The 26,032-nt window shown below is 55.7% G+C and overlaps 1 protein-coding gene across 4 annotated transcripts in view; it reads left to right on the top strand.

The window, feature by feature from the left end:
- Positions 1 to 26,032, top strand: part of AGRN (agrin) — a 128,802-nt gene that overhangs the window by 64,327 nt on the left and 38,443 nt on the right. For all 4 annotated transcript variants that reach the window (XM_040587627.1, XM_040587626.1, XM_040587625.1 and 1 more), the window contains 4 exons: positions 16,832 to 17,047; positions 18,201 to 18,425; positions 20,557 to 20,781; positions 20,930 to 21,136. In XM_040587627.1, coding sequence (XP_040443561.1) covers positions 16,832 to 17,047; positions 18,201 to 18,425; positions 20,557 to 20,781; positions 20,930 to 21,136 — 873 coding nt within the window. The remainder of the gene's footprint in view (positions 1 to 16,831; positions 17,048 to 18,200; positions 18,426 to 20,556; positions 20,782 to 20,929; positions 21,137 to 26,032) is intronic.

The raw sequence follows: 26,032 nt of genomic DNA, 5'->3' as shown, positions 1-26,032 counted from the left end.
CCCCACAGGAGATGGAAAACTACCACCCTTGGTGGAATGCCAAATGAGGTGCCTCCTTTTGCAAGTCTAATACAGTGCAAATGCCTCAGGTCATCTCTGGGAAGTGTTCCTGGGCAGAGGGGAGCAGGGGGCATGGGGAAGAGGTCCCCTCTGGCGTAAGGGTGTTGGTCCCTGCTGCTGCTGCTGTGCTGGAGAGACGGGCAGTGTTCATTGCCTGGGCTGGCTTGGAGACGTGGCTCTGGTCCTGTGTATAAATCCACTGACTTAGACGGGGCTATGCTGTGCTTGTGCTTGTAAACTGCTGGGATTTGGCTGGGGTTTGCTGAGCGAGGGCCATGGCTCCCCTGTCCTAGGCTTGCTGTCAGGGTGGCTTTGGTGGGACGAGGTGTTGGACGAGTCAGAATGTGCCCAACTGTCCTGGCTGGGGAGCCGCTGAACCCTTCTCCCTTCCCCTAATGGAATGGGCAGAGGAGGGTCTGTGCCTTGCCACGTTCCCCTCCGCAGGCGGTACCTGGTGGCATGACAGAAGTGGCAGGCGAGCACTCGGTGGGTCTCGGCAGGCAGTGAGTGCTCTGGGGTGTGTCCCAGTACGAGCCTGTGACAGTGCCAGCACCGAGCACAGCAGGGCCCCTTGATTGCTTCTTCTCCATCTGGGCTCCTTAAGGATTGTCGCCTCTTTATCTTCTGGGCTAGATCCTCATCTTCAGCAAGTCCACGTAGCTTTGCGGTGAGCAGTGGGTTGCCACCAGCTGGCAGCCTGTGCCGTGAGCCAACAGATCTCTGCCCACCGGTACCAGCTGGGGATCTGCATCATGGTGTTTCCAGCTGGAAATGCTGCTGCTGGAAGGTTTGCTGTGGTCCTGTCCCCTTCCAAACAACAGGGCCAAAGCTGGACAGAAATAATCGTCTGCCCTGGCAACGTCAGACCCCGGTTTTCATATAAAGGAATTGGCTTCCCGCACCTTGGGCATCTCTTCTGCAAAGACCCTGCATATGCAAAAGGTGCTGGAGCCATGATCACTCCTCTGGTGCTCCGGCGATGCTGGAGGTGAGGGATTTGCCAGGCAGCAGGGAGACGGCTCTAATTAGCACTGTGTGTGCTGTTTATCTCTTCCTTTCCTCCCAATACCAATTTCCACCCTAGAAAACTCTTCAGCCACACATTGATTTATAGAGTGGTCTCTGCTTCGTTTTGAAGCAAGGCCGTTAATGCTGTTAACTCAGTGCTTTCTCTCAAATCTCCCATGCTGCTGGCATTCCCGCAGCTGGGCAGCAGGTTGTTAAGCTCTATAGAGTCTTAAGGCCTGGCTGACTTAAATGCAGTGCTCCACGAAGGCTGTTGGCCTTTTCCCCAGCTGAGGACTGGCCCGGGGCATCCAAGCTGGCTAATTCTTCTTTCTTGGTAGGCAGGAGCTGGGGAGTGTCTGTGTGGGGAGCTGGAAAGGGGGTGGATGTTGGCTCAGCTGCGGCCCCCCAGGGCAGGAGTGCTCTGGAGGAGGGGATGGCAGGTGTGATGCAGGGGGCAGGCAGGGTGGGCTGTGCTTTCCTGCATCCCCTGAGGGCAAATAAATGGTGGGGGAGGATTTGGAGGGTACCTCCTCCCCTCTCCTTGTTCTTGCCGCATCTGTGATGAGAGGTTTGATTTCTGTTTGTTTCTAGCATCCCTTGGTGGAGTCGTGTGTGCGGGAGGCAAGATTGCTTTTGTTGTTTGCTCTGCAGAGGGCAGGGAGAACAATAAGCCCTCAGAGAGCCCTGAAGCCAGGCTGGCCGAGAGCTGGGCTGCCTGCTCAGGTGGATCAATAGGATGAGGCACCCAGCTCCCTGTTGTCCCTCTCTTCCTGCCGCCCTCCTCCCCTGGGTGCTCCGAAGTGGTGTGGAAAGCCCCTTTGGCTGGGGTGCCTGGGAGCAAGGTCCAGGTGGTCCAAGACTCTCTTGCTATCACCAGCTCTTTGGTCTGGCACATTGGGGTTCCTTCCTGGATCAAGCACAGGAGTGCACCCTAATCTCAGAGCTACATCTTGCTTCAGCATGGCTTGAGCATTGAGCGAGCATCCCTCATGGACAGGGAGAGTTGTGGTAGCTCGCCAGGGTGGTGGGAGCCAGCCCTTTCGCTGTTACCCATGTGTTAATGGCACCAACCAGCTGTGGGTCCTGTCTGCAGGGTTTGGAAGCATCCGAGAAGGCTGAGAGGGCTGGACACCCGTTTCATTTTGGCAAGCGTGGATAGAGTGATGCTGGCCCAACCTGTCACACCAGGCCAAGGGAGCAGCTCTAAACGCTTATTTGTGGATGCATAAAATCAGCAGTGACACATGAGATGAGGACATCTGAGAAAATGAATACTGGAAAAATGCTTTCTTGTGCCTGGCAGCCCCATAAATACAGGGTTTGCAGAACAGGTCCAGGCATGGGGTTAAGCAAAGAAAATGCTGGTGCAGGTGGCTTTTCAAGTCTGCATAGGAAATCGGTTACTGGATTATTCCTACAGTGCTCTCGGTCCTGGGCATTGTCTTTCACCTGGCTGCTGGATGCCCTCTCTTTGGCACCCTGTTACAGCTTTGCCTCATCGGGTCTAGCTCCCTTTCCCCTCCAGCGGCTCCCTCTTCAACTAGTGTCCCCTCTGCCATGGAGAGACAGCCACCGGCAGCACTGTGAGGACCAGTTCCCAGCATCCCTGCTGGTGGCTGTATCTGCCTTCATGGGCTGTGAACAGTGCCATGTGTTATGGAGCATCTGATCCATGCCGGGGGCGTGTTAGGAAATGCTCCTCGCCTGTAGGTAGAATCACAGAATCATTTAGGTTGGAAAAGACTTTTAGGATCATCAAGTCCAACCGTGAACCCAGGACTGCTAAAGATGACTTGATGAGTTTGGGCAGAGCGTTACCATGGCTGTGCTGAGGCAGCAGGAGAAACCTGGAGGGTGCGTGTGTCTTGCCACCCTGCAAAAGTGACCATTCTGCTAGGGACAGCCAACTGGTGTTGGGAACTGGAGTTTCACAACGTCCCTGCTCTTTTCCAGCGCTGTGTCTGCATGTGCTGGCAGCTGAGGAGGTGATGCCTGGGCATGGGGAGGGCAGTGCGTGGGGAGAGGCTTTCGCTGGCTGCGCAGGGCAGTGGTGCTTGTGGGCACAGAGCGCTGCAGCCACGTATCGGAGGTCCTGGTCTTGTTCCTCCTGTTTGATACTTCATCAGGAAAAGATGCTCCTTCCTTTTATTCGATTTTAGCATCCCATAATTCTGGTGAGCAGCTTCCTCTGGCCAGTAACCTATTGGCACAGATGTAGGGAGGGGGAAATAATTGTGGTGCTTACCTCTGGTCGCCTGCTTTGCCTAGTTCTGCATGCTGCCCACAGCCTACCTGCAGCCCTGAAGGTAAATCCTGCGGTGCGGCGGTGAGAAGGCTGGGGCTGGTTCGTGCCTCAGGAGATGTCCATGCTGTCCGTAACCTCCTCCCACTGCCAAATTCATGCTGAGCCCTTCCTTCTCCAGTCTCTGTGGCAGAAGATACTGGGAGCCAGCCCTGGGCTTTTCGTTTCTCAAAGGAGCCAGGTTGCTTTCTGGGCAGCTCTGCGCCTGCTCAGGGGGACGGGGAGGGGACACCTAGCCACCCTGGGAAGAAAGCCATACAAATATAACTTAAAATAAAACACAAGCTCTTGGATTTTGTTCCTTTTGTGCGTGGCAGTACTGGAACACCCTGCTGGCTTTGGCTGCTAATCCCAGCCTATTTCTCTTTTGACACAGGCCAATATAAGACTTGGATGCTGCAAAATGAATTCATAGCACAGGCTTCGTGGCTGGGCTGAATCTCACTAGAACAGGAAGGTGCTGCAGATCTGTCTTTTTTTGTCTGCCCACAGATGCATTTTGCAGCCCCCAGTCTTTTCTGACCACCCCACGCTCTCTTCTTTTCACACCCGTGCTTTTCCCGTCCCCAGCCCTCTCCTACGCATGCGGTTTGAAATGCTGGGAGCTGAGTTGCAGCAGCCAGAGCAGGGAAAATGATCCGCTCCAGCAGTATTCCATCTCGCTACAGCCTTGGGCTGTGGTGTCCACGATGTCAGCTCCCCACCTGGCAAGCGCTGTCAGACAGTGGGGCTGATGTTAAGCCTTGCTGGTGCTCCTCTGGGTCAAGAAGTGGAACAAGTGTGTGTGGGGAAGGGGTGCCCCTCTGTTTGGGGCACGGGCTGCCCCAGGGCCACGGCAGCTCAGTGCAGATGCTCCGGTAGCAGGAGCGGTGGGTAGTTGTTTCTGCACCTCTGGCTGTGTCAGCTGAGGCTGGTGTGGCTGAGTGAGAAGGGACTTGGAGTGTTGGAGCGTGGCGGGGAGTCTTGTCACACATCACGGAACAGAAAAAAATCACTCTCTCTGTGCAAGGTGAAATTTTTGTACCAGGCTTCTCAGCAGCTGCTCACTTTTAATTACACAGTGCCTATTCCTCCTCTAAGACTTCGTTGCAGCGCAGACTGAAGTGCTGACCTCCTGCACTGCCGCTATGGCACTTGCACCCACTGCCTTGGGCGTGGGGGTGTCCCAGGGTGCTCTCCTGTTTGCTCCAGGATCTTGAGCAATTCATGCTCTCCATCCCCTGCCTGGCCCAGGGGTCCCACAGTGAAGCCACCGTGGTTACATCTTTGGCTTCCCCTTCCTTTTTTCTTGCTCGTGGTCACACCCTATGGCAGTGAGGCAGCGGCTGGGGAGCCAGGACTGGGCTCTGCTTGTGCAGCTTCACGCCTGTGCCATCGCCCCAGGGCCCAGCCCGGCTTTCTTGCCTGCTGCTGCAGTGGGAGTGACTGTTATCCTGCCTGGGTTTTGCACCCTGAGCATCACAGCAAAGTGTGCTTCAGCCGAACCAGCTCAGGCTGCTTCGGGGTTGCTCTGGAGAGAGGAGAGATGCTAAACATAGCTCTTCAAAAGCTGAGTGGTAGATAAGGTAGCAGCAATTATTAGACACCACTTTTGATCTCTTGAGAGCATTTTCTTCTCCATTTACAGTGAGGTTTGAGCGTTCTCTTGGGGATCAATTTATGCGCTTTCATGATATGTGGCTTAAGTGTTAGAGGAAGAGTAGATGGGAGATCTGCTAGGGTGTTCCTGTTTTGACCTGTGTTGGGTCCTTGCTAAGGTTGCAGACCCCCAAGCTTGCCTCGCTCTCCCCACTTCCCTGCCTCACATCTCCCAGGACTATCCTTCCAGCGTATAGTCTCAGAGCATTGTGACAAAGAAACAGAGTTTTGTCTTGCTTTGTCTTCTCTTCCCCTTGGTCGTGTCACGCTGAAGTCAGTGTGTGATACCTTTCAGAGAGAGCTAGTGCATCACTACCAGCTCCTGAGTTAACCCACTGCAAATACTGCCTGGTGCTGTGCTGTGGCAGAGGATTTCTGGCCAAGTGAACGTGTTTTTTGTAAGAACGTGCCCTGAGGTCACAGTGACGCAAGCAGTTTTGCTGTTTCGGTGGCAGGTGTTTGCTGAGGACTGGAGTGGCTGTAGCTGTGCAGCCACACGCGCTGCAGGTATGCTGGGTGGTGCTCGGCCAAGGCAGGCGTCCCAAGCATCTTCTGCTAGAAGTGGGGATCCAGCTCCTCCGGGATGAGGCTGTGGGGCCGGGGCAGTACGGGAGTCTGTCTGTGCTGCATAAACAGGTGCTCTGCCTGCCAGGGTGACCAAGGCCGAGTGCCTCCTCTCCTGGATGTGGCGCTTGGTGCAGAGCTGCTGCCAAAGGTGGCGGGGCGGGCAGCCCTCTGCCCTGCAGCAAAGGGGCAGCCTGGGGTGGGCTCGTGCGTGGTGGGATACAGCGTGCAGCTGAGGGGAGGCCAGGTCAGTCCAGACCCTGTGGCTTAGGGATGCAGTCGCCGCGCTGAGTGCTTCCTATGAAGCGCAGAGGGAGAGCGATGGACAGCAGGAGGTGTGGAGCTGGCTGAGACCCCCATGGCAGGAGCAAGCTCCTGGCAAAGCGCACGAGCGGAGCTTGCAGAGTGCGGGGCAGCCTGGGGCCTGGGAAAGGCTGGTGAAGGGCGCTGTGCCGGCGCTGCCAGCCCTGCAGCTGAGGGTGGCCTTTGGACCTGCTGCGGCTGGGGAGGAGCCGTCTTTCCTTCCAGGCATCCAGAGGCTGCTGCAGCCCTCCTTGCCTTGCTGAGCTAATCTCCCTGATTTGTAAACATTCTGTTTTGCACAGCCTGGCCTCTGCAGGCAGGTGGGAGCAGGTTAAAACAATCCAATTTTTGCCTTTCCGTTGCCGCCCTCCTTCTTGTGGGCTACATAGGGGCTGCCATCCCACCTGCGTGCGCTCTGTGTGTGTGTTGAGCTTTGGGTGTTCTGCTGCGGCATGGCTCCTCGGGGCGGATTCCTGCTCTTGGCAGCTTGCTCTGTGGTGAGGCTGGGGGGGTCTGTGTGCACTGGGGTGTGCAGGCAGGGCAGCGGGAGCCTGCTGCTGAGGCTGGCTCCTTCCTCGCATCCCTTGTGGAGCACGTTTCCAAACCGCTCCTCTCTCTGATGGAGGCTGATGAATTCTTCCAGTGATTAGGAGCCGTGACAGTCTGCTCAGAGCTGCTCTCACAGGGGGTTTGTGACAGATTAATGAGTCTTTTAAGATGATGTTTGATTTGCAAGAGTGACTTTGATGTTTTAGACCCAAGAACAAGATGCTTTCAACACCTCCCTGCTCCACCCTGCCCAGCGCACCCCGGGTACTGCCTTCGCCTTGCTCACTGCCATCTCTCTGCCTCCAGCACGTGATTTTGCTTTTAGATCTTCCAAATGATCAACTTTTTTTCCTTGCTGCCCACCCCTCCTGAACCCCAGTTATAGATGGTGTACTCAGCTCTCCTCCTGCTCCTCCTTTGTCCACTGTGACCAGTGCTGCCCAAATTGCTGGTGTCAGCCCTGCGAGGTGCCAGGCTGCCTTTCCTGGGGGCACAGGGGCTACAGTGCTGACTGCTCTGCCACTGCTGCTCACGTGTTAGATTTCATTTGTGGTGGCTTTTAAAAAGTGAAGAGTTTTTTCAGGCAGCTGGGCTGTATAAAAGGTTGTGGCTGGTGATGGCCAGGTTTCTGGGCTTCCCCTCGCTGTCTCCCCAAGGGACACGGGGGCATGGATTGTGTTCGGCGGTGCTGAACTACCACACTGTGGTCTCACGAGACGATGCCTGGTTTCCCAGAGATCTCTGTCACACATAGAGCTGTGCAAGCAAGATCCTTGGAGAGCTGAGAGCACCACAGAGGCTTCCAAACTGGGTAGTGGATGCCTACTATTCTCTCAGCTTCTTAAGGACCTTCCATCCTTAGAACGTGTTGGCTTGAAAACTTTTAAAGTGGTTTGGGGGCTTTTTCTGGAGAAGTTCTTGTGGCTTTGTGGACCACAGATTTGCAGCTGCAGGTAGCTGACCTCCGCAGCTAAACTGTGGAAATACAGATGTGCCCAATCCTGATGAGCGAGGAGGGGTGCTGCCTTCCCCATCCCCTTTGGTCCTGGAGGGCTGTACGCGGAGGTGCTGGCAGTGCCTTTAGCCCCTGGCCTGCTGCTGCTTGGTGAGGCTGACTGCAGCTTTCCAGACCCGCATCGGTGCCATTGCGTGAAGTCCCACGTTGTTGGCAGGGACGGGGTATGAAGTTGGGTGATGATGGGCAGAACCGGGGCTCGAGGACTTGGTGCTGGCGTGTCCCTGCAGCTGCCCTGGCTGCGCTGGGGGGTAGGGGCTCTAAGCAAAAGTGCCCGGGTTAAGCGGTGTGGTGTTACTGTCACACGGTTCGTGCTCCTTTCCCAGGAGAGCCAGTGCCCATCTCAGCGTGGCCTGGGGGTGCCGGGTGGCCTTTAGCCAGAGCTGTGGGGTGGGCACCCTGGCTCAGCTGCCGGTGCCTGCCTGCGGCTCTCCTGGCCCTGCAGCCGAGGCCTCCGAGCAGGGCAGGCGGCTCCTGCTCCCTCACCGAGCCAGCCCTGGCTGATGCAATTAATATTGATGGCAGGGAGGGTGGGCCTGGGAAGAGGAGTAAATGTGCACAGGCGAGAGTCTGGGCTGGAGCGCCAGCCTCACCGATCTCCATGGCAACGGGCATCTCGCGCTCATGCAGAATTAATGCTGGCCTTCGCCATCCTGACACGCACACCGCGCTGTCCCCGGGGCCTCGCGTTTCCCTCTGCTCTTTTGGCACAGGGAAGCCCCCAAAGCGGCTCTGCCCTGCTCATGGTGCACCAGCGCTGTCCTGGCGTAGAGCAGGCCTGCTCAGGCTGTCCTGGTGGATCCCGGCCCCTTCTCCGGCAGGGGGGCTCCGCCTCGGCACCCGGGATTTACTGTGCAGGCACCCTCGCCCTGTGCTGTCAGGCGTGCCGGCTGCGGCTCTGCTTGTGCTGCTTGTCTCATGGCGGAGGAGCTGTGGATGGCAGCTCCCCCAGTAGCCCACTGGGCTCCAAGGGTGCTGTCTGGTGCTTCAAGTGGCTTCTTGCTGGCGCCACGAGGGTGGCTTTGCCTCTCTAGTGTAGGTATTTAACAAGAATTGGGACAGGACAAGTCACTAGTGACACACACCCACACACACCCAGGGGCTGAGTGGGGAACGGTGGTAGGTGGGACGCAGAGGTGCACATCAGCTCAGTGCCCATCAGTGTGTGCGTTAGGGGTTAAATGACGTATTGGAGCATCACAGGTTGTTCCCTCAGCTGCCCAGCCTAGCCAGGTCAGGGCTGCTCTCCACTCTGTATTCCCCAGTCCAGTCTGCTTTAAACAGCTTTTGCAGGGGAGCACCCACCACTTCCCAGAGAGTGTTTTTAATCCAGTAGCATTAGATTAAAAGGCAGCCACCTTGCACGTTTGGCACGGACATCCTCATTCTTCAGTTTCAGGCTCTTCCTGCGAACAAGAACGCCCAGTGCCAGCGGTTCAGCTCCCAGCAGGTCCCCAGAGGCACCGGTTGCCCTGACCTTCCTGGGTGTTCTGCAGGGAAGTGTCTCGTCCCCTGTCTGCAGCCCTTGCTGCAGGGACTTATGGCTGTGTCTGTCCGGAGCACACTGCGTGGCTTCGTGCGTTGTTAGCCTTTCCTCTCTCCTACCCCTTCCCTGTCACTGGAGACACTTTAAGCCATGAAACCAGGTACACCCATCCCCCCTCTCATCTCCCACCCACGAGCTGTTAATCGAGTTTCTGGCTGTGCTTTTCTGATTGTTTTTCTCGGCCCGTTTGGAGAAGGGATGGACTCCCCTGGGATCTGGAGCGGGTCCAGGCTGGCAGACGCACGTTCTGCCTCCAGCAGGCAGGCTTGGCTGGGGAGGGGGGAGCTGCCAGGAATCGCCTGCGCGTTTTCCCGGCATCCCCCTCTTCTGTGGGTGCTCAGGCCCCCCAACCCCTCCTCCTCCTCCTCCTCCTCCTTCTTCTCCCTTGGCAATATTCTTGCTGAGGAGGAAGCTTCGGTCCTGGCGGGGAGGAGCCGTGAGCCCACCCAAGCCCCTCTGGGTGCTGCTCTCGGTGGCCGGGGCGCATGGGCAGGCAGGCAACGGTGCAGAGGGCCTGGCAGGGTGCAATAAGCAGTCGACAAGCTGCTCCGGCAGCATTTTTTTCTTTTCTGTACAGTGGAAAAGAGCAATTTTGACATTACATATATGATTATTGTTATTAAGCTGGAGAAACATTTTCACGTGAATGTTTGGGGCTTATTAGGTAGAGCTCTTCATCTCAAGATCTCAAAGCACTTGACGAAGCCAGCTTGTTATTAATCCCTACTACTTACATTGAGCTACTTAGCTACTGACACCGGGGGTTTGGTGATTATTGTTATCTGTATTTTTTGTAAACGGGAGAACCAAGGTGCAGAACTGGGTGGGGGGGCTGAAGCTGGAAGCTCTGAAGCTGGAAGCAGAAGCTGGTCCCCATCCTCCCTGCCTGCAGCTGGCTGCTCTTTCCCTGCTGCTTGTCCTCACTGCTCTGGTCCAGGAGGCTCGGAAGAAGGCCGGTATGGATTGAGAAGCTGGCCTAAGAGCGCTACGTGGAGCACTTGGTGCAAATGGTGGCATGGCCACAACTGGCAGCTGAGAGAGAAGAGGAGGGTGCTGGCTCCAGGCTGGGGTGTGCAACTTGAAGCCTTGGCTGCTGCTGTTTTTAGGGTGCAGGGGACTGAAGGAGGGTACAGGGCAAGGCTCTGGGGGTGTGTGTGGGTATGGAGACAAGGGGTTGCTGAGGCACAGGGCAAGCCTTCTGCATACATGTATTGTCACGGGTGCTCACTTGGTGGAATAGTCTCACCAGCTCCTGCCTGGGAGCGCTCTGGGACAGGCCAGTACATGTGTGTGTGCTGTGCAGCATCTTCATTTTTCCCATTCTCTTGGGCCCAGCTGAAGTGGAGCTTTAACTTCAACAGCAGTCTTCTCCCAGTCTTCTCCCAAGCTGCCTGCAGCCTTGCACCAACTCCTGCAGCTCTCTGCAGAGCAGAGCCACATGCAGCTCATAGCCATTCTCGTGGTGGCTCTGGCCCTCCCTGCTGGGCACAGTGGAGCTGCCCTATTCTCAGCTGTCCTTACAGCCGTTTTGGGCATCTGTAGGCGCTGTTGGATGTGAGGAGGTGGAGCTGGTGCCATCTGCCCTGGCAGCTACTCGTGGAGTACCAGCCACCTGTGCCTGCACAGCCTGCCCAAGAAGATGCTGAGCTGAACCTTGGCAGGGGCTTCCCTGGTAATGAAGCATCCCACTCCCTCCCTGGTGCTAATTAGGGGGCTGCCTGAGAAAGTGTCATGGATGGGAGGGGGGGGTTGGATCTGAACCGGTGTCGTTACACCTGGTGCAATGGGTAGTCGCTCTTCCCGCAGGAGCAGCTTGGTTCTGATGAATGCCAGCAGCTCTTGGCCCGGACCGCAGTAAGAAGGACTCTGCAACCCTGACTCTTGCTCTTCCCACCCCAGTTTCAGCTGCCAGCATGGATAGGCTTCCAGAAGCTCCTCTCAGCTTGTTATCTCTCTCCTTTCCCTTTTTCTTCACTCGTGGTTTATTGGTACCTGCCTTTCCATGTGTTGGTCTGGAGAAGCACCGGCAGGCTGGGGAAGGTGTTTCCATAGGTGACTTTGTCACTTGGTGGCTGTGCGTGGCTGGTGCCCCTGCCCTGCTGCCTTTTGGGAAGAGCCATCCCCCCTTGCCCCCCAGTATTTTCTGCAAACACCCCACACTGTGAGCCCCTCCACCCCACCCCAGGCCAGCCACATCTGCCCTGTAGGCAGTTGTGTAGTTAAGGGGCCCCACAGTGGCACCCAGGTTCACTCCACCATCTGCCCATCTCTGCAGGGGCAGGAGGCAGCTGGCAGGCAGGCAGAGGCCACCCCTGCTCCAGCTGTTGTGGGATGGGAGCTGCCCAGCACGGTCCTGTTGCCTGTTGGAGAATGCAACTGCGTGTTCTCCAGGCTGAGGCACTGCCCTCACCTTCTTCCCCTCTGGGCTGTTCAGAGGAGAGGCCAGAGCACTTTGCTGTGCCCCTCACCTTCCCCAATTAGCCAGAGGCCAGGAAACCCTCATTAGCATCCCTTTGTGCTCTTTACCTTGAACCAGGCAGTCACTGCAGGAGTGATTTGGTCAGAGCATGGCGTACCTGAGCTGGAGCCGAGGCTCTGAACCCAGTCAGGTCTTTCCCCTATCCCTGATCTCTTCTAAAAGCCTTTCTTGCTTTTGCAGGCTCGGCCTGGGGCTGCTGCGGGAGCGGAGACGGCTGTGTCCGCCCATGGAGTCGTGCTGACTCAGTTGTGGCGGGAAGCACAGTGCCATGAATTATTTGTAGCAACACCTTTTGCTTTTCTCCTCCTCTACAGGAGGTGCACATTTTTATTATTATTGTTGTTGTTATTGTTATTTATTATCCTGGTTTTGCTCCAGTGCTGCTAAGAGACACGGAGAGGCTTGGCTGGCATTCAGCATGGTTACAATAAGCCCAAGCCCTCCCTTTTGTTCTGTACAGCTTGCTCGAGTGTTGTATGGATACCTCACTTTAGCTGTTTCTCTCCCTCATCTTCGGTGGCTCAGGAGGTTTGGGAAAGGTCAGCTCCTAGCTATAGCTTTTTTCTGCTCCAGATAAGTGCTGCTCTCATTGTTTGCCAAATGCCTCGCTGTGCCTCATCTCTGCAGCACTAGGATGATTTAACCAGAACCGTGCTTTGCTTTAGATATAGTCTGCTCTCTGACCTTGCTGCACAGCCTTGCCATGTACTTTGTAGGCAGTTTTGGAGCACAGTCTTGAACAGGCTCTGAGAGATCCCACCTCCCCTCTGCAAGCGGGGAACAGCACAAAAGGCTGCAGCCCCCACCATCTCGAGCAGGGGCTCCATCTGTTGCAAGCTCATGCTGACTCTGGTTTGCCGCTGCCTTCCAGCGTCCACCCTGCAGAGATGCCTGTCCTAGCTGGCTCAGAAGCCTCCCGCTGCAGCATTGCTGAGGATAAGGCAGGTTTCGGGCTTGATTTTGACAGAGCGCTGCCCTGGTATGTCTGTTGAGTGATGCAGAAGGCACACTGGTAGGAAGATGTGTGGTCGCTGTGCTGGTGATGTTGTGCAGGTGTCACTGGAGGGGCAGCAGGCAGGCAGAGCCCTGGTCCCTTCGTGTGCTCCTGGTCTCTGGGGCTTGTTCCAGGCAGGTGGGCAGCCAGATCATTGCCTGGCTGTGCTGGCGAGCACCAGCTCTGCGCTCCTGGCTGCCCCATCTCATCTCAAGCTTCATGCTTGTCTCATCTCTTTGTTGTATCATGGCCTGAAGCCCAGCAGAGCAGGGCCCGGCCCCTGGGCACCTGAAATAGCAGCAGTGCTGGGAACAGTGGTCTGCAGCCCCTCACTTGTGGGGTGCTTTGGATAGCACGGTCTTCACCAGCGCTGTCAGGAATCAAATTTAAGAGGTCTTTGTACTTCTGTATGCTTTATGTGCTGCATGGAATTTGTTCAGGCTGTCACATAGAAGTGTTAGGACAAGAGTGCCTCACTTATTGCTGCCTTCTGTCCACACCCAGCAAAGCAGCTCTGCACGGGGATTGGGATGTGGAGGGCTAGTCAGTGCCAAGTACCCTGGAACTGGGCTGGTTGCCTCTTCTTCTTGCTTCTAATTTCCCAGATTTTATTCCGTCTGCGTCAGTGATGGTTACCCTTCTTCAGTCCTCCCAGGTAAAATTAGAGAAAGACAGAGATGTTGGGGAAGAAGGAAGCTCCCTTTGAATTTCATCTTTTGCAGAGCTTGCTAGGTTGCATTGTCTTAGCAGGCATAATAAACATGTTTCATCTCCTGGGTCTGGCAGGGGAATTAAGGCATTTTATTTTATTCTTGTTGGTGTTCTGAGCTTCGAACTGCATCCCAGCATTGGATGGGTGAGTTTTCAAAATCATCTGCTGTGAACAAATAGGCTTCTTCCCCAGCAGCAGCAGCGATGATTAGAAGTGAAAAAAACTTAACCAATCTGCTTGTCACAATTTGTTTCTGCTTTGAAGCATTTTTCATTCTTGCTTTGTCTGCTTCTTGGCCCGATCAACAAAACTCAACGAAGCTGGGTCCTCATCCGCAGGAAGGACCAAAACATGGTGTTTGGGGGTTGCACCCCGCCATACCATTGCTCTCCATCCTGCCTGTGCGTCCGCGGGGCAGCCGGGCCATCCCTTTGAGTCGGAATGAGCTCTGAGGCACTGTGGTGTGCAGGCTTCTCTCCCAGGGATGGAGCTTGTTGGAAGGGAGTGGGAAGGTGTCTGTCAAACAGCGATGCTGTAAAAGCTCACTTTTACAACATTCAGTTGATGTGGAACAGGAGGGAAATAAATACCCTTTATGTCATCTCTTTTGCTCGCATATTGGGCTATTGTGTCCCTAATGTGTTTATGAAATACAGTTCTGGGGGTAAGGACAGACGGAAACTTCAGTTCTGATAAAATATCAGTTTTCTTTATGTGGTTCAACCCAAGTAACTTTATAATACTTTGTGGCCTTTTTGTCATGGCTTTTATCACTTCCGATTAAGAGATTCTTAAGTATATGTGGGCAAAAAAATTACAGGGAGAATCACTTCAGAGGTGCCAAGACCCAGTTTGGCTCCAAATCTGAATGAACAATTTAAAAAGTTTCTTTGAAGAAATGTCAAAACCATGAACAACGTGATAATTCCTCCAGAAGAGCCGTCCAGCGCTGAGAGCGTTTTCCTGTCGGGTCTGCAGGCTGGGTGCTGGGTGCCCGGGAGGAGGAGCGGGCGGCAGGGCACCAAAGGCAAAAGTGCCGCTGCTGCCTGAGCTGGGTGGGAGGGAAAATGCACCCAAAAATAGCACCAAGGGTCTTAGGACAGGCTTTTTGATGTGCGTGGTGCTGCCCTGAGTTGGGTCCCACTGGAAGCTTTCTCAGTTTGGGTGGAACCAGACTTGGGCTGACCGTTCACTTCAGAAGCTTCTGCCTGGGATGTGTGAGGCTCCATTGCCTTGGATGTGTGAGGCTCCTTTCCCATACTCGGGGCAAAGGACAAGAACAGAAGACCTCAAAAAAGGAGAGCGCTGTCCCTGTCACCTGCTTGGGAACCCGGGACACGCTTCCTACCTTGATTTCCCTATCTACGGGTGTGCTGCTGGACCTGGGCTGGCGTGTCCTGAAGACAAGTGCCTTCAGATGGGCGCCTCTCCCCCCTCGCCTTCAAGCAGGCACCTGATGGAACTCCGCTCCACGCTGCCTCTGCATCCTGCAACTGCTGCATGCACCAGCTGCCTGCCCTCAGCTCCCCTGCCCTCGCCTTCCCTTCTGTAGGTCTGATCTCTAAGGCAGCTCCACTTCTGCCTCCCCTGCAACTGGCAGCTGATTATGCACTACACAGTTACACTTCGGCTCCACAGACCTGTGCCTCAGGGTGGGGGATGAATCCCCACTTGTCCTGCATTTCACATTCCTCACTCGCACACCTCCCCTGCACCCTCTAATCTCAGAGCTCAACACACTTATCTGCATTTTTAGGGGGAGGAGGAGAGAGAGAGGAATGGAAGAGCAGCAATGGAAAGAGCAGGAGAAACTATCCTGAACGCTTCATAAAAATGACGAATTGCTTTTAGATATTGGGCGGGAGAGAAACAGAGTTCTTTTTTATTTGATGATATTAGTCTCTTAGTGCGCGTCCTTGCTGTGCATATGAGCTCAAAATCTCAAGGCAGTCAAAGGCAAACGCCTGGGAATTGAAGTGTAAATGAGCCACTGTCGAGCATTTTATTTTGCTTTTATGATTTCTCTTTCATTATGTAGGTCAGTCTCCACTTCCAACGTATGCTGTGTGCGTAGGAGAGCGCGGGGCAGTCAGGTGTGCCGGGGGGTGGCAGGGGTGCCGCTGCACGTGGGCGCAGTGGCGGTGCGGTGGGTGCCGGTGCAGGGACCGCACTTGGCGCAGCTGCTGTGCATGCAGGGCAGTGCAGCGTGCGTGCGGTATGTGCCTGACCACCTGCGCATAAGTACCTGCCCAGTGGCACCAGTTGGGAGTGGAGGGCTGTGCCCATGGCTTTAACCACTGGGCAGAAAGCTCTGGCATCTCTTGCTGTCGCTGTCTCACCTGCAGACACTGAGTCCAGAGACACCTGTCTTCTCCCTTCCTCCCTCCAACTGAAGAATTACACTTCCTACTGCATTAGCAATTCAGATGCTGAACTGGTCTGTGCTGGCTGTTCTGATTAGTGGATGTGATAAAGAGATTTGTGCATCTCCTTCAGAGAGACACAGCCACGTGATTCGGCTGCTTTGCATAAACGGCAATGAATAAAGCAGCGTCTTGTGTGGGACAATCTGTCCCACACTGGGACAGGGGATGATGTTTTCTTCCCTATTCCTTGACTTTCCTTTCTCTTGCTGGTTAGCAGAAAACATGTGTTGTGAAGGACTCACAAGGGCTTGAGCAGAAGAGCCTTGGACAGAGCAAGTGCTTTCTGGAGCCCTGGGGATGCTCCTCCATGTCTGTAGTGGAGGGTGGAGGGGTTGGAGGCACCTCCCTGGCCATGAGCTGCACTTGGTCCTCCCTGCTATGGTGCAGAGCTGGTGACAGACCTTTCTTTCTCCAGTTCATGCTGGCAATAAGCGGAACGGGCAGCCTGGAGTGAGAAGAGGCACAAAGGAGGCAAGAGGGCTGACCATGGGTTTGTTAGCTCCTTTTGGACCATGCTGTAGCCCAGCCTCTTTCCTCCCTGTCCTCGCGTGGGATGAGGGTGCCTAGCACTTATCCTGCCTCACCTGGCTGCTCTCAAAGGGCAGCATTGCTCAGTCACTCATCCGCGTGGGATGGGAGCGTGGTGCCTGAGGGCAGAGGGTGCTGCTTTCCAGGACAGCCTCCCTTCAGAGGAAGCTTTCTCTGGGTCACAGGCTTTACCAATCCCACTGTTCATGCTGTCCTTCCCCATGGCCTCCGTGCTGTCTGCTCCGCTCAGCAGAGGCACAATGGAGCAGGCGCTGAGGTTACTCGTGCCTTTGCTTCATACCCATGCTCTGGGCACAGGTGGGAGATGGGGGCTCAGGGCGCAGCAGCCCTGACAGGGCAGACCCTTCTTGTCGGGCACAGCTCAAATGCTGTAGGGGGACCCAACTTAACTGCCTGGTTCCTGGCAGGCAGCGAGAGGCAGCATGCTGATACGATGACATCCTTGCCGTAAGCCAGGAAATGACCTTGCTGTGCCTAGAGCATCCTCCTCTCGCTGGCACTACCCTTGCAGTCCTGGGCACCCAGAGGGCTGCAGCCCCTCTCTGAGCCTGAGTGGTGTGAGCAGCTCTGCTGGGGAGAGGGGGGAGGCCTGGGTGGGTTGCCTGCACCCTGGTGCTGGTCTGCACCCCTCCTGTTTGCAGAGGAGCAGCCATGGCTCACCTATCTCTCCATGTGTGTGCCCACAGCGTGTCGAGGGATGCTGTGTGGGTTCGGGGCGGTGTGCGAGAGGAGCCCCACCGACCCCTCCCAGGCCTCCTGCATCTGCAAAAAGACAGCTTGCCCCGTTGTGGTGGCCCCTGTCTGCGGCTCTGACTATTCCACCTACAGCAACGAGTGTGAGCTGGAGAAGGCTCAGTGCAACCAACAGAGGCGGATCAAAGTCATCAGCAAGGGACCGTGTGGTGAGTGCAAGGGCAGGCTTCCCTGCTTTCAGGAGGCAACTGTGTGAGACCAGGGAGACTTGTCCTGAGCTCGTGTCACCACTGTGGTGCTGGTGTCGTCCTGTGGGATGGGGACAGGTCTGATGGGAAGGGACACTGAGAGCATCACCAGCTCTGCCTGGCTCATCAGCGGAGTTTAATAAGCAGGGAAACCAGTGATCAAAGGCCATTCAAGAGGTGTGTGGCAGCCCAGTGGGGAACAGCCCTCTGCCTCGGGCAGCTCTGCCTACTGCCCCATGCTGCTTTCCCGGGGTGGGTCACGTCTGCCACAGCTAGAACTTGGAGTTGGAGGGACCAGGCATATGCACAGGCCGGGTGGGCTGATGAAAGCCCTTCCCCAGCCTGACATTCACCAGCTGTGAGCACGGAGCTGTGTAAATGAGACCCCAGTCTCCTCATCTCAGAGTAAATTAATGTGACCTTTCTCTCATGTGGTGCTCTGGCTTGCGATAAATCTGCACCCAGCACTCCTGCTGGGGCTCTTGTCAGAGAGGAGAGAGTGCTGAGTGATTTATTTAAAATAATAATCATTAAAAAGTGACGAATAAAGCGGGGGGGAAGGCAAAAAAAGCTGGCAAATAAGTTTTGGCCCTTCCCTGTCAGTGAGGAAATTGCTCCTTGAGCTCTTCCTCTAATTATGGTTTGCAGGAGATGCCTTAAGGACCCTTGTTTTGCTTGTTTGCTGAAGCAAGAGGCTCTCGGAGAGCATGTGCAGGGAAGGGAGCTCACAGCAGTGAGGCTGAGAGGTTTGGAAAGGAGGGGCTCTGCCTGAAGTGCCAGGTGGGGCGTGAGCTCCCTTCCTCCCGTGCTGTGGGTTTGGGGCTGATCCTACAGCCTCATGATCCTGCCTGCCTCCACGGACATTGGGGTGGATGAGCTCGCTGCTCAGGACCAGGTACGTGGCACTGGCTCCAGCATCTGCTAAAGCTGATGGAAAGTCATCCATCACCATTGTGTACGTTCCTGGGCACCTGGAGGGACTGGGGCTGTCTAGGTAGATATTGTGGTGTGTCAGGCTTACTTGTCCTGTGAGAGAAGCGAGCGGGAGAGGGCAGCCCAGGGGCATGGGTTGCTGTGCTCACACCTGTGCTGTGCCCCCTTCTCTCTCCTGCAGGCTCCAAGGACCCCTGCACAGAAGTGACCTGCAGCTTTGGCAGCACATGCGTCCGCTCCACTGATGGCCAGTCGGCCAAGTGCGTCTGCCCGTCGTCCTGCAGCGGCATGCCCGAGAGCACAGTGTGTGGCAGCGACGGCAAAGACTACCGCAGCGAGTGCGACCTCAACAAGCATGCCTGCGACAAGCAGGAGAATGTTTTCAAGAAGTTCGATGGCGCTTGCGGTGAGTCCCCTGTCTCACTAAGGGTATTGCTTTTTAAAAACGTTTCCCTCTGCATCAGGAGCATTGAGGGCAAACGAGTGGGAAATGGCAAGGACTGGGGAGAAAAGCTTGCCCGCACGCCTGCTATCATCAGCTCAAAAATGTGGGCTGGGCAGAAGAAGGTCAGCCTGTGGGTGGTGGCTTCTGAAACTCGGACTAAACCAGTGCTTTCCCTGTAGCATTTGGCTGTGGGTGTTTCTGCTTGGGACCTACTGACCTAGAGAGGAGTTGCAACATCTGTGCCACCTCCTTTCCCTCCTGCTGCTTCCCCTGGCTGGAGTCCCCCGGCTGCTGCTTTTGGCAAGAAGCCTGCTGCTAGCTGGCGTCCCAGGGCTTGCGGGCAGGCAGCTCCTTCTAATTAAAGGAGCCCGCCAGGCACAGATCCCAGGGTGCAAACACAGTCCTGCCACTCTGAGGATGGCTTCCTCTTTGGCTAATGGTGGCTGTGGATACTGGTAATTAAAAGCAACTGTATTCATTAGGAAAACTGTGAGATCAGCCAGGACACGTGCCAGACCAGTGTTTGTCCCCAGGGGAAGGAGTGTGGGAGTGTGTTTGGGCAGGCTGCAAACCTGGAAGAGCTTTTAATTGTGCTTTTAGTGCTCAAGTCCAAGTAGGGCGAGATGGGTGCAAGTGGGAGGTGCAAAAGAGGTGATGGACCCTGATGCTGAGTGCCTCGGGTTTCTAGGGCAGAGAATAGGCTTTAAGCCTCACTGCTTCTTTGAGGTTCTCCTGATTTTAGCTGGGCATCAGCAGAAACTCAGGCAGTCTGGGTTGCGTGGCTGGGCTACAGAACCCCAAAATACTTGAAGGTATTTGGGCTCTAGGGCATATGCCCTAAGGCTTGAGGATGTACTGCAAGGTAGGAGAGAGGGTGGGAAATGATCGTTACAGGCAGAGCACATCTCAAATATCCTCATCATGCAGTCCCTGAGGTATGTCTGTGCATCTGCCACATCCCCAAGCCTTGTGCTGCAGTCCCCGTTTCCTCAACTGTGCCGCATCCCTGCCCCGCTACAGCAGCCTTATTTACGCACAGCTCCCTGAGCCCACACGAGACATTCTTGTGATTTTGTTGGCATTTGTAGAGGCCTCCAAGGAGGTAACACATCCCTGCCTGTCTGCTGGTGTGACTGCAGGGCAGCAGTGGGCATGGGCAGCTCTTGCCCGAGGGGGAATGAGAGATGGATTGGGTAGGTCCTGCAGGAGCTCCTTCATCTGCTTCGTTTCCATGAGTACTGTGTGTGCTGAAGTGGACAAAGCAAAAGACTTCAGCTGTGATCCTGTCCTAGGCCAGCCTTCTCCAAGGGATGTGAGGGTGGTGGAAAGGGATTTTCCTCACCTGCTTGCAAGAGACTGTGGAAATGGGATACCTGTTTCCTCCCCTCACCAGCCTGGGACTGTGGTCAATGCAGGGATTTCATACTAGTAGGATTAAAGGGTGTAAACACTGGGTCTTGTTTATGCAATTGTAGACAATGAATCAGCACTCTCCAGGTATGGGCTTGGCAAGGAGGAGAAAAAAACTAGGGGAGAGTAGGGATTAGAGAACAGTCAGCACCTGTTTTGCCCATGCCTTTGATATGCTAATGTACGCTCAGCTCATCAGAGGGGATGATCTGGATAAACCCAGATTAGAGCAGTGGGAAAAGGCAGCATGCTCCCTGGCTGCCTTCAGGGCTCTTCCAGCACTTCGGGAAGACTGGAAGGGAGAGTGGGAGGAGTGGGATGGGGGTACCAGGCATCCTGCAGTGCCCAGTGAGCTTGGACTCGGTAGGTTCACCCAGGTTGGGGGAGAAAGCCCTGTCACCTTGGCAGAGGCGATGTTGGCAGCTCAGGATGGGGAAAAAAGGCAGAGCTCTTCCCATCCAGCAATCACTTTGGAAAGGGCATGTGTGCAGCTCAGTAAAGAATGAGTCCCTACGTATGCAGAGCCCTACAGATGTCCAGTCTCGAGGAAGAGGTAGGCACACGCTGAGTGCCAGTGTCTGGAGGCTCCCAGGGCCAGCAGATGGGAGGAGGGCAGGCTGGGAACCACTGCACTGGGCAAGATGTGAGTGTACCTAACCGTCTGCTCTACCTCTGTGCGCAGACCCTTGTAAAGGCATCCTTAACGACATGAATCGTGTTTGCCGGGTGAACCCCCGCACCCGAAGGGCGGACCTGCTTTCCCGCCCTGAGAACTGTCCCCCAAAGAGGGAGCTCGTCTGTGGTGACGATGGGGTGACTTATGACAACGAGTGCGTGATGGGGCGCTCAGGGGCCATCCGGGGACTGGAGATCCAGAAGGTGCGTTCAGGGCAGTGCCAGCATCAGGGTAAGTACCTCTCTGCTTCCTGGGGAGCAGGAGCATTCGGGTTGCTGACCTTCCCTGCTGCTCCATGCCATGTTCTTGGCAACGCGAGTATACCCCCTTCCCCTGTCCCCGGGGTGGGTGCAAGCGGTGCTGTCCTCTCTCCTCCCAGACAAGTGCAAGGGCGAGTGCAAGTTCAATGCTGTCTGCCTGAACCGCCGCGGCACCACGCGCTGCTCCTGTGACCGCATCACCTGCGATGGTGCCTACCGGCCTGTCTGCGCCCAGGACAGCCGGACCTACAGTAACGACTGTGAGCGCCGCAAAGCTGAGTGCCACCAGAAGGCTGCCATCCCAGTAAAGCACAGTGGACCCTGTGGTAAGCACTGGTGCCACCGGGCTGGTTGCCCACAGGAACGCTGGTACCCCCACACCTCTCACTTCCCAGCCCCAGCAGCCACTTTAAGCCCAGCCTGCATCAGTCCCTTCTGTGCAGGCTGTGGTGCTCGCGTTGATGCTGGAAAGCTGCAGGTAAGTTGTGAGCAGGGGCTCACCGTCTGAGCAAGCCACAGGCTCTCTTCAGTCTTGCGGCTGACAAGCCCTGGAGATCGGTTCCTCCCTGTTCTTTTTCCTTCCAGCAGTCAGCAGCCCTCGTGTGTGTGTGTGTGTTCGTGCACGCGCGCGCGTGTGTTCCTCCTTGGTCTTGTCTCTGTCTGATGTGCTCAGTAACACGGGGAAGAATCATTTGTGTTTGAACAGTACCAAACTGTCTGTGATGTCCAGCCGGTTTCTCTCATTCACCGCCATGACCAGGTGCACATTCGCCACCACGCAGTTCCTGCACAGCCCACGCCATTCATGCCTCCTCCCAGGGTAGTGCCAGCCCCCAGCTCCTTCCATGCTCCCCCTCCATGCCTGCCCGCTTCTCTCAGCTCCAGGTACTCTCCGTAAGGAACTCCTCCCAGCGCGCCCGCTCTCTGGAGGTCTCGCCATGTCTTTGTCTCATCTCTGGGAGAAGCTTTTGACCGGGGTGTATGTGATAGGACGGGGCTTTGCGTCCCTAGGATGTTGGGAACGTCCAGTTTAAAAATTACTGCACAGAAATTGAAGGAGGTGAAACACGCTCACTGGATTGATTTGTATAGTTGGAAGGACTGTTCATTTCAGCTCAAATTGGTTTTTACTAGATCTAGAACTGTGTCCTGTTATTTTAAGCTGATGTTTTATAAGATATCACTGTATCAAACCTTCTGAAGTACTTGAAAATTAGGCCCCACGTTGCAGGTCTGTTTTGTTGGCTTTGTGCTCCTGCAGTAGGTTTTTAATGCTGCCAGGCCCAGCTGCTTGAAAACTCCTTGTCAGGCTCCCAAAATCACCCTCATTATAATCACAACTGTTGTTTTTAATCATCCGTTTCATTGTGTTTCTGCTGGTTGAACGACGAGGAGTCAGTTCCCCAAGTTCTTCCTACAGGGAGGGCAAGAGGCACCTTCGACTCCCCCGTCCGCCCGGCTGCGGGGCGCTGGTGCCGGATGGCAACGCGGAGCCTTGCCGGGAGGGCCTGCACGCCGCCAGGCCTGGCTCTGGTGCTGCCCTGCGCGCCACTGTGGAGCTGTGCTGGTGTCTGACCGGCCTCGGGGGCTGCTGCTGGCCCGGCGGGCTGCCCTGGGGCAGGGGCCCGCGGCAAAGCGAGGGGCCTGTGGCCGGGCCCTGAGGCAGCTCTGGGACCGAGGGGCCAGGAGGTGGTTGTTTGCAGCTGGGTGGCCGGGCCCTGGGCTCTCTGCAAACCTTCCCCTCTGCCTCCTCTAGTCAGGTGCTTGCTAAGGCTTCCCGAATTTCTGGGGCGAGCAGCGAACTCGTGCCGCTGGTTACCCTGCTGTCAGACATGCACCAGCTCCACCATGATCACTGGAGTGAGGCCAGTGGACAGCAGGATATGGTCCCTGTGCATCTGCCATCATTCCTCTCTCCATCTTCCTCTCTTTTATTTTAGCTTCCCTCCAACTTCTCTTCCCCCAGGCAAGGACTGCAGATGCACACGTCTGCTTTCAGGGCCTGCCTCCTTGTGGGGTAGGAGCAAACTAAGCTCGCAGTCTGGGGGAAGTAAATCAAAGCTGGGGCTCGGTCTGCCAAAGCCTCAGATTTCAAAGTCCACATGACAGCACCAGGCAGCCCTGCAGCAAACCACCACGAGGCGTGGACAAGCCTTGGGCCACCCATCAGCTTAGGAAGGCATCTCCTCCCTGAGCTCGGTGCTGCCCTTTGGAAATGAAGCACGTCCTCCTCTGTGTCACCGATTCAGACTCGGTGCGAGGTGGGAAACAGATTTAGAAACGGGGATGGGGTGGTGATGTTGCTTGCCAGACGGTGTGTCAAGACAGGTCTTCTCAGCATGAGCACTGCTGGTGGTGCTGCCTTCTCTCCTGGCTGGCTGCCTGGCCGAGGCTTCCTCGGGTTGCAGGGTGCAGTTCACCGGCACCGGCTGGGGCAGGACCGTGGTGGCAGTGGGTGAGGGCAGGGGCCGAGGGAGCTACCGGCTCTGCTGCATCCAGCACCTGGGGCCGGGAGCTGTTCATCCATGCCTCCATGCTGTGGGGATGCAGGAGATGCACGCAGCTGGGGAAAGGGAGGGAACGAAAGACAGGCTGTTAGTGTGGTCGCAGTGTTTTAATGTTTCACAGGTACCTGTCTAATGAACTCTGAGCTCTGCTGCTGTCTTTTCCAGTAGCAAGGCAAAGGAGACAAAGCCAAACAAAACAGTCCAGGCCGTGTTTTTGGTCCTTCTCTACTTTGACACCATGATGGTGCGGCTGAGAAAGAAGGGATGGGATGAGACCAATGTGGACAGGAGGTGGAGGGAAGGTGTCTAGTTGCATCTGTCTTTTCCTCCCTGCCTCTCTCTGCTCTCTCCCCTCCCACTCTCTTTCTCCCTCCGCTCTCTCTCTCTCTCTCTTTCCTTTTTCGTCTGTGTCTTGTGTTTTACAGTGTTGCCTGTTTGGAGGAAGGAATTGTGTCCTCGCAGCACCCTTCTGCTCCCTACCCGGACATCTCTGCTAGGAGGTCGGCTTTCTCCCCTTCTCCGTAGCCAGTGACAGTCCTGGCCTCTTCTCACTGCTCCCCACCTCTCTAGTTTTGCTTGAGAGCCCCTGGGATGGAGAGATTGCCCTGGGTTTGCTCCCATCCCTCGCCCCAAACACTTCCTGCTGGAATGGAAATGCCTTGCAGTGCAGTGGGGGTCTTGTCTGATGCTTGCTGTGGCTTGACCCTTCGAGGCAAATGAGAGTGGGAGCAGAGGTGGGTGCTGTGAGCCCCGTACTCCTTAGCAAGCCCCTCTTCATCTGATACGTCAGTCTGGACTGCTCCTGATTGATCTTACCTCTCCTTTTGCCCCCAACTAACCCCCCTTTCTTCCCCACCTCCTCCTTCCCAGAGACTTTTGCCTGCCTGGGACTGTGATGCTTGTCCCTTTGCTCTCTGTAGTGTGTGTCACGCTTGTCTGTGCCGGTCCGGTGGGCAGGGGCTCTGCAGGGATTGCAGCTCCCCTCCCCAGTGCCCAGCAAAGTGCCCCGTGTCTTTTGCAAGCACTGAGGAGCTGTCTGTGCTCAGATGTGGTTTTTCCCTAGGAATACTCCTGTGTCCCTGCGGAGCTGGTTCCGGAGCCCACTGGGTGTCATGGGCACAGGTCTGTGGGGCGTGATGAGTTATAAAGCACCTTCAGGCCTCTTCTCCATAGCCATCCACAGGCGGGGCTTGCAGGAGAGCTCAGTGTCCCCCGGTCCCAGGGCTTGGTCAGGTTTCTGCAAAGCGCGGCAGCAGGTGAGGGATTGTGCCCTTGAATCAGAGCAAAGAACGAGCATTTTGCTTGCTCTGTGCCTTGGTTTCCCTGCCTACAAGATGGAGAAGGGCCAGGAATCAAAGCAGGTCTTGATTATAGCACAGCCTAAGGTCCTCGCTCGGTAGGTCCTCATTATATCCACCCACATGAAAACTGGTGCCAAAATCCCCATTGACGTCTGCAGGTGCCCAAGGCTGCATGCAAAATTTCACAGGCTGAGATTCAGGCTGTGAAGGAACTTCATGTGCTGCATCTCTGCAGGTTTGCCTGCTTGAGAAAGGCAAGGAATGTCAGGGTAGTGTTCTCCATCACGCCTGGCACCTCCCTGCACTCTCACTTACTACTCCCTTGCTCCCCAAGACAGGAATGTGAATTTAGATTTTACATGAGCGAATGTAATTGCCTCAAGCCTAGCTCAGTGCATCCTTACTGCCTAATTGTGGCCAGCAGAGGTGTTTCTCCATGCAAGCGTAGGTCTCTGTGTGTTTAGGGGACACGGTTATGGTACAGGTGTTCTTTTAAAAAGGTGAAACAGAAGCGGGAGATGTGAGCAGCATCACAGGGCTGAGCACAGCAGGGAATGGTTCCTGGTCCTTGGGAGCTGCTCTCAAACTTCAGCTGCAGGGAAGTTGGGAATACAGTTGAAGAGGCTGGGTTGAAGTAGTGGCCGTGTCCCTGAACTTGTCCCCCTCTTCCCTTGTTCCTTTGCAGACCCTGTGCTCTTAAGTTTTGACTTGGTAGGTGTTTAGAGCCAAATCCGAAATCCAGGCTTGCCTGTGTCCGTGCTATGGGCCATTTCCTTGCTGGTTGGCAGCATGCAGCCAGATTCCTGAGGGCTCAAGCCTTGCTCTTGCTCTGCAGATATGCCACCTTAGTCTGAGCAGGGGAGGAAAACCAGACCTGTTGCCCCGTGCCCTGTGCCATGCCAGCAGGCTCTGGAGGGCTTTATCTTTCCCACCGCACCCCGGCTTCGTGCCTGCCTCGCTGTTTGGTGTTGGTGGGGGGCTGCGCTGTTTGCCTGTTGCTTCCATCTCGTCTTGCTCACATTGTCTGTTCCCCCCATCCGTTTTGTCATGTGTCCTTGTCAGTGTTCAGTGCGGATTAAATCTGTGTCCTTTCCTTGCCCCAGGTCCTCAGGGCTTTTGTCTTGAGGCACAAGAAGGGGTTGCTGGGCAGTGCTGGGTCTCTCCCCAGCAGCTCAGCCGGTCCTGTCTTTTAGCTGCCTGGCTTGGCTTCTGGGTGGTGGTGGGTGTTCCTGGAGAGGCATGCCTGCCTTCAGCGAGCAGGCTGGGAGCCGGCTGGAATTGCAGGACTTTCCCTGCGAGCAGTTGCAGAGCTGTACTAGGGAGCCGAACGCAGCCTCTTCTCTTGGCTGTCACCGCCAGGCTTGGCTGCTCACCTCGTCACTGCCAGGCATCTTGCAGGGAAGGTGCCGCCTGC

The sequence above is a fragment of the Falco naumanni genome, chromosome 3, assembly GCF_017639655.2.
Source record: "Falco naumanni isolate bFalNau1 chromosome 3, bFalNau1.pat, whole genome shotgun sequence".
In the NCBI taxonomy this organism is placed as follows: Eukaryota; Metazoa; Chordata; class Aves; order Falconiformes; family Falconidae; genus Falco; species Falco naumanni.
Note: the sequence above shows the minus strand (reverse complement) of the source record. Positions and strands in the feature narration are given on the sequence as shown.